Raw genomic sequence first — 12,787 nt, 5'->3', positions numbered from 1 at the left:
GGACATAGAAATAAAAATGATTGTTAAACCAAAAAGAAAAATTTATAATTACCATAAAGCAGACTTTGAATCTTTTGCCAATCAATTAAACTCTTCACTACCCGAGTTCAAAACCCGCTTAAGTCATGTCAACGTGGAAGAAACTTGGACAGAATTTGTCAATATCATGCAAAAAGGAATCGTAGATTTCATACCTATAAAATACGTTAAAGCAAATCGCGACCCCAGGTGGTACAATAAAGACGTTAGAAAAGCCCTTCGAAAGCAGAGAATGCTACACTCTAGGGTAAAGAGGGCAGGCGTGAACACATCATCCCCTGAGAATAAACAATTATGGGACACATATAGATCCTCCAAAGTTGAAACCAAAACACAATTACGTAGCGCTTTACTGGACTTTAAACGCAAATTACTTTGCGAGCACTTGGACACTGACCCCAAAGCTTTCTGGTCATATGTTAGGGAAGTAAATGGGAGTAAACAAACCGTGCCTTGCTTAAGGGATTGTAGCAATATAATTCATACAGACAGTGAGGATAAAGCTAACATCTTAAATTCATTCTTCCAAAGCGTTTTCTCGAATGATGTTGCCACCGCATATCTCCAAGAAACAATACATACTCCACCCATGGAAAAAATAACAGTGGACCAACAAGGAATTCTAAAATTGCTTAACGAGATTAAACCCAACAAATCCCCGGGTCCCGAAAATATACCAGCTAGGGTGATAAAACATTTAGCTCCAAACATTGCCCCGTACCTTGAATTTATATTTAACAAATCCCTCACAGAGTGCAAAGTACCTAAGATTTGGAAAACCGCGCAAATAACGCCTATTTTTAAAGGTGGTGACAGGGAGGATCCCAGTAATTACAGACCTATATCTCTCACTTCTATCTGTTGCAAAATCTTAGAGCACATAATTGTCAGTTCAATAATGAGACACCTTGACAATATTAACTTTTTAAGTGACAATCAACACGGATTCAGGAAAACCCGCTCCTGCGAAACCCAATTAGGATTATTTACACATGATTTACTTTTATCGGGTGAGAGAGGTAGGCAAGTGGATGCCATCTTCTTAGATTTTCAAAAGGCATTTGATAAGGTCCCACATGGTAAACTCATTCATAAATTAAAGGTCGCGGGTATAAACAAGGGCGCCATAAGTTGGGTTAAAGATTTTCTTTCGGAGCGGGAACAGAGGGTAGTCCTTGATGGCGCTAGTTCCGACAGCGTTCGAGTCACGTCGGGGGTACCTCAGGGAAGTGTGATCGGGCCGTTGCTTTTCTTGATTTTTGTTAACGATTTGAACCGCGAAGTGAAAAGTAAAATTAGGATGTTCGCGGATGACACGGTGATCTATCGGGAGATATCTGGGGATGAGGATCGTTTTATTCTAGAGCAGGATTTAGGTTGCATTACTAAATGGTGTTCTAACTGGGGATTGACTCTAAATTATAATAAATGTTCAGTGGTAAATTTCTTTAAAAGATCAACGGGATTTGCTTACAAATTAGCTGGAGGTGACCTGGCAGTAGTTGATACGGTAAAATACCCAGGTGTCACATTCACAAAAGACTTAACTTGGGGGACTCACATACGTAAAGTCTGCGGTCAAGCATATAAAAGATTGGGATTCATTAGACGCATTGTCGGAAAAAGTGACTCGAAGGTCAAGGAACGTTGTTACCACGCTCTTGTAAGGCCTCATTTAGAATACGCATGCAGCGTGTGGGATCCGAGTGAAAAAGGCCTCATTCGGGAAATTGAGAAGGTTCAACGCCGGGCAGCCCGTTTTGTAAAAAATTCCTACGATAAAACGCAAAGCGTCACCGAAATGCTCATGGATTTGGGGTGGGAATCATTGGCTGAGAGACGATTCAATGCAAGATTGAAATTATTAAATAAATTTAGATCCGCATGTTTCAGCACCGAGGTCTCGCAAATTATTCGTACTCCTACATACATTGGTCGCTTGGATCATGCATATAAAATTCGGGAAATAGATGCCAGAACTAGCCGACTCAAGGACTCCTTCTTCCCACGGACAATACGGGATAGCAACTGCAGGGTTATAGATAGCAAAAATTCCACTTGCCACCCTCAGCGTCCAAAAAATTATTAGTTGTATTTAAATGCATGCTCTTCCACTAACCTTATGTGTTTTGTTATATTAACACATTCTTCCCGAATGACCTCATTCATGTTCTGTTCATCTGTTTTTAAGTTTCCATTTCAATCCCTCGTCCCTCTCCGCGGGGGGAAATTCCTGCTACCTGCAACGTTGGGTCGCATTCCCTGCCTTTTAAAGACTCTTTGGGGCAGAGTGTTTCGTGGTGCATTTTCATGTGGTGTTTCAATTTCTTGCTTGTTGTGTCCTGGCTTCCGTGTTGTAGGATGGCTTTCGTGCCGCATCATGGGGTGCAGTTTTATAGTTGTTTTGCGGTATATGTGTTTGCATGAGTATTGGATGAAGGGATTTTTGCATGAGTGTGTGCGCTGCTGTGGGTGTAATTTTCCGTGTTGTTTTTTTTGCATGTGGTATTTTTCTTTTTTACGGTTGGTGACCTAACACCCCCCGCCACACGCCCTTGCGGCGGCTTGCGGGGTATTATGTAGATGTAGATGTATTCAAAACCTTTCGTTTTTCACTTGTTTGTTATTGCTCCCAGTTATACGTCCATGGCAAAAGCGTCAACAAACATAGGATTCCAAATAAACAATAGGAGCGTCATTTTCTATACACGCCTCAAAAATCCAAAACGAGATTCCACTGAAAAGATGATCTAAATAATGCTCGTTCTGAATGCTCCAAATTAATGAATGAACACGAGCAGTTTCGAAGAAGCGATAACTCTCGCAGATGGATGATCGACTGAAGATGTTTCCACTAAATATCATCAACTTGCATTGCGATCGCCTTGCGCAAGTTACACCCCATTGTAGTGATTCGGCAAACAAATATGCGTCGCAATTTAAGGCCACGTTCCGGTGATAAAGGCGCTTCTGAAACACGGCGACAGTTTAAGGTGAAGGGGGGGCATGTGTTCAGCGCCACACGAAAGTAAATCGCGGAGGTCCTAAATGGTTTCACTTGTCACGGGGTGCGTGCCAGATGATTCGACAAGATGTTACATCTCGTCGACTGAAACGGGAGGAGGGGGATCCTGATGAAAGGAAGCGTGGAGTTGGGCGCTGCTAGACGGTGAAGCCAAGCACGTCGGTCGCCTTCATTCCCGCTGACGCTCGGAAATCAATGGCCGCCCGCCCATCCGTCAATTCTCCTCACGCTCAAGCACAGGAGACAAATACTCTTGAACTCAGCCACAGGGGTGTACACACACACACACACACACCAAGGGTGTTACCAAACGACCCGCCAAGGGGAAATCAACGATGTGACCATGTACACTTAGAACACGAGTGAATGGCAGTTTCATATTCGTGCACTTTCATTACGTCTTCAATGCTTTCTCCTATTGTGATCGAGAATTGTGAATTTATTTTTCAAATCTATCTGTGTGGGTTCCCAAACTATCCCTGTGACTTTGAGTTCAAGGGTATTCTGCCCCTATGCGTCAACAGGCAGTTCAATCGCTGACCTTCGACGGCAATGGATTTTCTGGGTGTCAGCAGGTCGAGTTGCATGCAGGCGAAGCTCCACGTCTCGACGTATCACGGCTGTTTTTAACTGAAGCGTGTTCAGGATATAAACAAGTCGAAATTAATATCTGATGATAACGAAGCAACACCTCAAAATTCAAACCCTTTTCCCAGAAATCGAACTGTGGGTGGAATCACGTGATGACGGCAGAATTTTTTAAGGCTACCCGCGCCCGTGACAATAATAATAAATAAAATAAAGAAAAGAAAAGACAGAAAAAAATGATAAAAGATTGAAAAAAAGCTAAAGTTAAAAAAATATATATAGTATAAATATTTTTATGCAAAACAGAAAAAAAGTAGTTTGTAGACCAGAGTTATAGTTTTATGTTTAATTTTAAAAGATTTAGGATTAGTAAATATGTTACGTCGTGTTGACGTGTTAATGGGCAACATGTTCCAGCCCTTAATTTAAGGTAATTTAATTAAATTTCTCTTCTTAATTTACGGCCAATTGCCAACCCACTAGTGGTCTTTCTTTCAACTTCTCCTTCACTAACACTGGAAAGGTACACGTTCGTCACTTACACTTTCGTTCGTTATTATATCCTATGTGCATATTGTACAACCACTACAACTGAAGGGGTGAACGATGTCGCACCGAAGCAGTTTTATAAGATAGGGTAAACGCCCAGACAAAATGGGGTTCTGGTCTGGTCTGGTGAAAGAATTTTCAAAACTGCAAGCAAAATGAGTGTGACTTCAAAGCGATGTTTACGAAACGACGAAAACGCTTCGTTTGGGAAGTGGGAAAAGCAAACCGGAAGTGTTCGATGGAGCAGCAGATGGCTTTCGCGCTCAAAGGTCGCCTTTCGTAAATGATTCCGTTGTTCTCGAAGAGCGTGCGTGCCTCCGTAGCACGAGGAATCTGGTCATCTTTTGCGCGCGAGCGAAAAAGTAAAATTTACAAATTATTTATAAGAAGTCCATCTTCATGTCCATAAAATTCCGAAACCCACTTGCGTACGATGAGGAATACTTGTATTCTCCTTAAAAAGAGAACTCAACTCGGCCGTATGGTGGGGAAAGTAGGCATCCAGTTTTCGGCAAATATGTGTCACCAAATTCAAAAGTCCTCACCCAAAGACTGGTTTTATAGGAGACCGTAGATGTCACCTACGAGATCTGTCCAAGAAATACAGAAACTGAGGACATATAAATTTTATTTCGCAAAATTTAGTCTACATCGATTTTATCCACTTCAAGGTACTCTCCATTCGTTGCCATGCACTTATCCCATCTTCTTTTTCGTGGAACACCCTTGGAAGTCCTCGGCAGTTAGGCTTTTTTAGTGGTCTCGTCGTTTCTTGCTTTATTGTGTCTTCCACACCTTCGCAGTGATGTCCCCTCATTACATTTAGAGTCCGCGTCATGGCCGCCAGATTTCACCAGTTCGCGTATTTATTGGAGAGACAACGCATTACTAAAAATAAGCCTAATAGCTAGTGTACTGCATCACGCATTGGAATATTATTGGAGGAGGAGGACTTCTTGTCCCAGACGATACGGAACCAGAAAAACCACAGTTTTTGGTGAATAATAAGTACGTTGTCGTTTGATTGAGGTACCTTCAAAACAGTTACTAACAACATTAAAATGTATAGTTGTCATTTGAAAAAACACACATATGGCTTTTGCTTGATTTGGTTAAGTTTCTATTCTTTTAAGTAAGTTTGGCTGATCACTACCGACGAGATCTTTTATTGTTTTATTTATTATTTTATTTTTAGTGCCCTTCAAGCCACTGCTAGGGTGGGTGGCAGGGGATGAATCAGAGCAGACTAATTTTAACCCGAATATTTTCCCCTCTAGTGCGGTCGAACAACGTTATTCTGATCACTTTCGTGGAAAAAAATAATCTTAAATCTATCAGGTGCACATTTAAAATCTATAATTTTATTGACATGATTTCACCTACAGTAGAACTATGGGGTAATATAACATTATCAACATTATTCCTAAAGAGTTAATCCTTCCAATTTATGCAAGAGGTAATTGCATCCGTAATTTAATCTTCGCTCCGGGAGTGATTCTCACCCTAGCTGCCCCAATATTTTTGATACGGCACTAAGTTTATCCTAACAACGTTCTGCTTTCATATTTACTTTCAACGCGCAAGTATCTTTTTGTTCCTCACTTCTATAGCACGTCCGCGTGTATCTGCGGCCCGCGTCTTCTCCGCCTCACCTACACGTACTCCTAGCGGCTCGAATTATTCTTTTATGATGAACATAAATGCACCCGTAATATGGCGGAGAAATAAGTGAATTGTTTTTATTTAAGAAGAGCCCGAAAGAAATTAAATTACATTAGCTAGTATAATAGACAGTTTAAAACATAACTCAACGGATGGTTGTTTTATTTTAGCGCGCGCCCACAAATATTTTACGATAATACTACAGGTCAAATCAAAAACTTTGGCCATGAAAAAAGATACACATAACAAAACAATGTAACTCTCACGAGAAAAATGCCTCCGCGGTTTTTCGCAATGAACTCGGAAGCGTCCAATTAAAAATCATGGCCGGCCATCACTACACGATCATTCACCGCTCAATGCACGAATGAAACACAAGCATGTAAGACTGCTTTGGCAAGGAAAAACTAGCGGACAGCGAGGCGAAACCAAGAGATGAGACAGAGTCGGGCCATACTGTTGTGCCGCCCATTATTCGTTTTCACGCAAATATTTCCGACCCCCTTATTTGACTTTTCAATTAGCGCTAGTGGCGCGACCTTTCAAGGTCGCCCAAAACGAAATGCCTAAATTGCTTTAGCCAGTTTGCCAGACATCATAATTTCTGCACGAATTATGTGATACAAACTTATAAAATAAAGAAATTGGAGGAAAATCGGCCATAGTAAACATGTGTTCGGCAGCTCACAGTCCCAAATACATACATGAATATTAATGAATGGTACACGCAGTTCAAGTAAGTTTTATAATTGACCGGCTCATGTTGTGCAAGTCAGAAAACACTATCAGCCGAAAAAAATCACGACTTAGAGAGGACAATGGTATCAGACGAAAATAGAAAGACTACGAGAGGACAATGGTTACTGCCATGCGGGAATTTCATGTTTCATCTTTTACGTGCATTACATTTCCAATAGAATAGAAGAATGTGTGATAACAAATGGTGGCACCAACAAAAAATGCAGAGAGAAGAGAAAGGTGCCAGAAAACTGAGGAGAGAATTTATCAAAATACTACACTTTTCGCGTTTCAGACTTTCGGATTAAAAACAAAGCGATAAATATCATTGACTAAAGCCAGTATTCCAACACCCGCCACTACAGCGGTACATCGGGGTGATCATGTAAGTATAGTATTTTACTGGAATATTCATAATTAACGATTTGGTGGAGTACATATAACAATAAACAATGTTGGGTAAACCGCCTGGGCCTAACATAAAAGATAAACATTATCAAGCAACCCGCTCTGGTTAATCTGGTTCCGAAGACTGCTCCAAATGCACATGCGGGAAACGCAGCTCCCACTACAGCTTTGGGCGAATACTTCCCAAACCAGCGTGAACATACTTACATAGCAATTAATGAGAATGAAACCTTCGTGCGAAATGAATTCCGCTCACAACTGGAAACTACGGCAGCGCCCTGCAACCTTGATACGTTGTTATACGTGTATATATAGTATTACGAGGTTTTAGGAATTATAGGCAATGTCTTCCAAGTTCTCAGAAACTTGTACTGTCATTCCGTGTTTTCACGTGACTATAAATATTAAGATACGAGAAGAGTTCGTTCTGAAGGCGCGAAATCAGTTCTATTGCATAATCATCACATAGTCACTAAACTATACACATCTACATCAAGGACGCTCACTGCAACGGCAACACACAAAAGCGTCGGGTAAGATACAATAGATGTCATTAGGCCAAGTTGTAAATCACACAAGTTGTGGACGACATGTCCTGGAATTTCAACATTCAAAAGCTCCCGAAATGAAACAGAAAACCACATGAAAGAGGTTCACTTCGTGGGCCCAGACCATGCGAGTATACGAACTCGCAACTCGCCGTTACTCGCAACCTTAATAATATTAACACAACCAAATACACGGTTTGGTCTAACTACTAAAAATTGTCTCAATCAGGCACTCATTCGTGATAGCAATAGCACTAAAAACACTATAAACATGCGGTGAACGTTGCAACGCAGTCGGACACATCAAACAAGACAGTACCTGAAAAAACAATGCCAATATAAAATAGCGAGTACTTACCCAAATCTTCCACGAGTTTCAGCATAACACCCCCAATGTGCAAGTCACCCTTGACCCGCAGTGTCCTCTCCACCTGCAGGTCGGTGACGTGAACCCGAAGATTCCAGGAGCCATCACCAACCAAATAGCCATCGGCCATCATCTTGAAGCCGTGCTATTTACAGACAACCTCGCGGTGTAGACGTCCCCTGAAGCGAAGGAGACTTCGAATTAGATCCAGAATGGTAAATCCTTCTTTTAGCACTTGGATGTATTATTTCTTCCTCGGCTATTCAATGACGAGAAGTTTACTCCGAGAGGAAACTTGTGACTACAAGAACCCTGTCGTTAAGGTTCGGTCGACTGTAAATATTCAGTCACAAAGATGCAGGTGCAATGAGGATGGCCAATACGAGCAAAACCATATGGGCGACTATACACTATTATTTCGTAATGCAGTGCAAGGGACGAGATTCGAGTGAGATGACAAAGAGCATGATCGCATCTTTTAATATTCAATGGCAGTATGAAATTTTAGATGCCCTTCCCTTGGGCTTAAATGCATAAATCAACCGTCAGAACCCACGAAAAACATATTACCGGTAGCCCGTGGGCGTCTGGTCTGTTCCAGTGACACCGTTTACCCGACCAATGCCTCACTACCTCACTCACAGGACGCCCACCCGACTCCCGCCAAGTTATTTACAAACAGAAGTAAACACTCAACTATCTTCGCATGTATATAAGAATATACGATAACCTATTATTTTTTTGCAAAAACAACATTTATATGTAGTATGACGAACTTACGTATGATTCCAAGTAGGTATCCGGTTCACCCGAAATCCTTCACTGTTAGCACTTCATTTAAAAACAAAGTGAAGTAAAAAGTAACTAAGTTTCTACGTCCATGAATACGGTAATGTCATCTAACTACGTGGTCACACATTAACCCCCGCACACAACATGAGAACATGTAAACTTCCAGGGAAACAAAGGAGAGAAATAAAAGGTCTCAGCAAGCACACACAGAGACGGGGCACTGGTTTCCCGAGGGACTTGTCCTCTGCGGCGCTGACGAACGCACAGTGAAGTTGGCAATGCCCGTATATGGGAACGGGGGCAACGTGAGATACAAGCTCACATTCTATTGGTGGGCAAAACTTACGCTCTTTTGGCGTTATTCAAGGGTTTACCTTTACTTGTGTATTATCACTGTCAATTAATGACAGGAAATGGTTTTTGTAAAGTGTAGTGAAAGAATACTTAATATATTGCGCTTCAATGAGATTTCTATTCATTAAAATAATAGCTCAATTGTCACTTGTTACAGCAATCGACGTTAGAGGGCATCGCCATGCGAGGTAATATCAGAGTATTTAACATTTCAATATCGATAGTATTTTACTGTATTTAAGGCGAGGGTATGTTAATTAATTATATAGATTAAATCTTCAAAAAGAAATTCAAAGTTATTTTCTTTCGAATTACAAATTGCACCTGGATACAGAAAGAAATTATGTGTGATGGCAGCACTTTACAGCCGGTCGTGTTGACCATATGTTCGATGTAAACAAAATTTCTCACAGGTGTTTTAAATACGTATGTTCTTGTATCTGATAGTGCTAACCTAGCTTCAATACGCAATTATTAGTTAATATAGCCGTACAAAATTCTTGCTGTATAATACTTATGCAATGCTTCACCATACATGTTAACTTTCTAATTTCAACTTCTCTAATAGTGTCCCATGCTTTATTTTTTAGGCGAATATGCTTCGAGCTCATGGATGGCGTTTGCCTCGCCTTCTTATAAGGTCTTTGAAAAACATCTCGAGTTACCAATTATCACAAAGGGCGAGGTATATTTGTTCTAATGTAAGTTTATCAGCCGAATGCCTTTCCAACCGAAGCATAGTCCGTGTATCTGGTAGTGATGCAGTGGACTATCTACAGGGACTTATTACCAACGATATGAAGCACTTAAGTGACGATCCTGTATCAACCAAAGAAGGGAGGCAGCATTTGAGGGCCATGTACTGTATGTTTCTTGATGCCCGAGGAAGAGTAATTCTCGACAGCATCATATACAGGGTCTTGACGAAAAATAAGAATGACGAACTGACTGATATATTTTATGTTGAGTGTGATTCAGAAATGTCAGCTACATTACTCAAACATTTAAAATTATATAAGCTCAGGAAAAGAGTTGATATTTCACAGATAAGCGATGAATTGGACGTGTGGGTTAAATTCTGTCCTGATGTTGCTGAATCGGAGAGAGCAAGCTCATATTTATTCGAGGAAATTAAAAGTCAGGGAAGCTTGGCTTTTCGTGATCCTAGGCTGCATTCGCTCGGGGTTAGAATTTTGTGTCCCAAAGGAGATTTTAATAAAACTGCAAATGTGCAGATTTTGGAATCTGGTCATTATAGGGTTCACCGTTATCGTCTCGGAGTAGGTGAAGGAATGAATGATATACCTCCTGGTAACAGCTTTCCTTTGGAAGCCAATTGCGATTATCTCCATGGAGTTAGCTTTCACAAAGGTTGTTACGTTGGGCAAGAGTTAACCGCAAGAACTCATCACACCGGAGTAGTTAGGAAGAGACTAATGCCCTTGAGTCTTCCCAATAGTTTCGTTCAGATGTCTGAAGCTTCCATCGTTGACACGTCCACGAGTAAAGTTGTAGGTAAATTACGGGGAGTGACGGATGTTGGGGGCAAGTGTGTGGGATTGGGTTTGCTTAGAGTGGCAGAAGTGCTGAGAGCACCTAGTTTGAAATTGGGTGAGTCAGAAGTGAAGACTGAGAAACCGTTTTGGTGGCCGGAGGAAGCACCCAAGGAACTCAAATCCAAAGGGAGCTCTTGAAATGTTGGCGTTGGACGAGGAAAGATGGGATAGGTACTATCACTCTATTTCCCACATGTTTTCCAATGAAAGCTCATTCACATAAATCCCCCAAGAGCTTTTGTTTTATTTGAGACTTTTCTTTTGTTTCCAATTACATGAAATTACTTAGATTAATGCTTCAACTTGGTTTTCCTGTCGTATACATGTCAAAGCAATTCCATATTTCCATTAGTGCATGGATATTTCATGTTTTCCCAAATTACCTTTTGATTGCTGTCATGTGGTGTTTATTTGAGGCTATGACAAGGCAGGATAGCTTTATTCCATTCTTTTGTTGCCAATTCGGGAGGTATTTTCAAGTCTCTTTGTTGTTGCTGAATCACTCTAGACTTTAAATGGATGTCATCAAAATAAGTTGTGGGTTGGAAATTCCAGTAGTGTTCAAGTCCCCTTTATATAATACTGATATTCTCTTTTGGCATTAAATGCAGATGTAGGGACACTAACCCTCGCTCATTAATGACTAATTTTTGCTTTTATAAAACGAAAATATGTTGAAATGTGAGCTGTTTTTAGTAGTCAATGACAAGAAAATTTTGGCCATAAAAATACCCTCACATAAACTACAGCCTATGGTATACTGAAATGGTCACATTTGGGTTAACGATTAACTGTAGAATCATAGGCTCTCATCAATCCTCTCGTCTGAATTTGAATGTTGGCACATATGAGTGGCAAATTATTTATGATAACGCTTCTAGCCATATAACATGATTAAGAAAACTTGGAAAATATTTTATATGTTTAATGATTAAATAATTTATTTAAATCTAGATATGATTAACATCTCAGTCAAGTGGGCAATGTTCAGCTGTGGACAAATGGGTCCTGGGTGATATCTCTATAATTGCATAACTTGGCTGTCTTAAATCTATGTGATGCAATTTCTTGCAACTTGGGAAAACAAATGGTGGCATAGGGAAATTAATTGGCCCATGTTATTATGTATTTAATGCAAGTTCCATTTGCTTTAAGACTTAACTTGGATGTAAGCTCTATCCTCACCTATCAAACCAACCCTTGGGTTGATTACAGTGTTGATGAGATATCCCGCTTAAGAGATGACAAGGGCCATTTAATATTTGCTTAGGATTATTGAATTCATATGTACATGAATTTGCCCCTATACTTCAAGGTCAATCTATTAAATTAAGCCATAGTGACATTACTTACTAATTGATGCAATCATGTGTGAACTAAGCTGACTGACCTGCTCTGTATGTCAATTTACTCATTTATTCAATTGTTTCTGGCTCAACATTGTGGAAGTTTATGCTCATTAAATGACGAACACAATGTATTTTTCCAATGTTCTGTTTTGGAATCAATGAGTAACTCAATGGACCGCAACTTGAATAATTTGTACCTGATGATGATGCCTAAGCGTTGAAACTAGTTGTACCAAAATACAAAACAGTGGAAAAATACATTCTGCTCTTGATTTAATGATCAATTTACCTGATTACTTAATAATTCTCTGGTGTTACCTTTATATACCCTCCTTATTTAGTTAATATACCCTCCTTATTTATGATTTGCCACATTTCTCCGAGAGTCCTGTGTATTTTTTTTATTTTTTGTGTGTGTCAAAATATATAATTATTTGATGAAGCTGTTGGTAAACTCCTTCCCTTGGATTTTTGGTGACCTGGTGCTATTTTCAGTGATGGCTGGAAGGAGAGAGAGGGTAGCTGCCGAGGCTTCAAGCGATCATGCAAAGGCACAAAGTGCGAAGGAAGAAGAGGGCAAGAGACATGAGGGCACATTCACATGCTCTTCCTGTGGCCTAGAGGAGCACTTCCACTACAAGGGAAAACATTCTCCTTTCACCACAAGTATAGAGTTTGTTGATTCCTGTTATGTTATGAAGGATCCATTCTCACCAGTGAGGCCAACTGCCGCTATTCGGTAAAGAAAATAGTAATTAGCTCTGGTGTTTCTTTCTTGAAGTCAATAAAATTTTGATGCCTCATCCAGAGGT

At 40.3% G+C, this 12,787-nt stretch overlaps 2 protein-coding genes across 3 annotated transcripts in view; one reads left to right on the top strand and one right to left on the bottom strand.

The window, feature by feature from the left end:
* Nucleotides 1-9,113, bottom strand: part of LOC139695776 (unc-112-related protein-like) — a 141,092-nt gene extending 131,979 nt beyond the window's left edge. The window contains exons 1-2 of one of the 2 annotated variants that reach the window (XM_071594560.1): nucleotides 8,705-9,113; nucleotides 7,916-8,103 (exon numbers count right to left, since the gene is read on the bottom strand). In XM_071594560.1, coding sequence (XP_071450661.1) covers nucleotides 7,916-8,057 — 142 coding nt within the window. In that variant the 5' untranslated portion in view covers nucleotides 8,058-8,103; nucleotides 8,705-9,113. The remainder of the gene's footprint in view (nucleotides 1-7,915; nucleotides 8,104-8,704) is intronic. The other variant, XM_071594561.1, reaches the window with a different exon arrangement.
* Nucleotides 9,114-9,777: 664 nt separating this feature from the next.
* Nucleotides 9,778-12,582, top strand: LOC139695777 (putative transferase CAF17 homolog, mitochondrial; the record flags this gene model as incomplete). Its single annotated transcript, XM_071594562.1, has 2 exons — nucleotides 9,778-10,797; nucleotides 12,471-12,582. A coding segment is annotated over one exon (987 nt), but the record flags the coding sequence as incomplete, so codon positions are not given.
* Nucleotides 12,583-12,787: the final 205 nt, after the last annotated feature.

Source organism: Hetaerina americana, unplaced genomic scaffold (genome assembly GCF_022747635.1).
Source record: "Hetaerina americana unplaced genomic scaffold, ioHetAmer1.1.p SCAF_63, whole genome shotgun sequence".
Classification (NCBI taxonomy): Eukaryota; Metazoa; Arthropoda; class Insecta; order Odonata; family Calopterygidae; genus Hetaerina; species Hetaerina americana.
The sequence above is the reverse complement of the archived record's forward strand: the minus strand, read 5'-3'. Positions and strand labels throughout refer to the sequence as shown.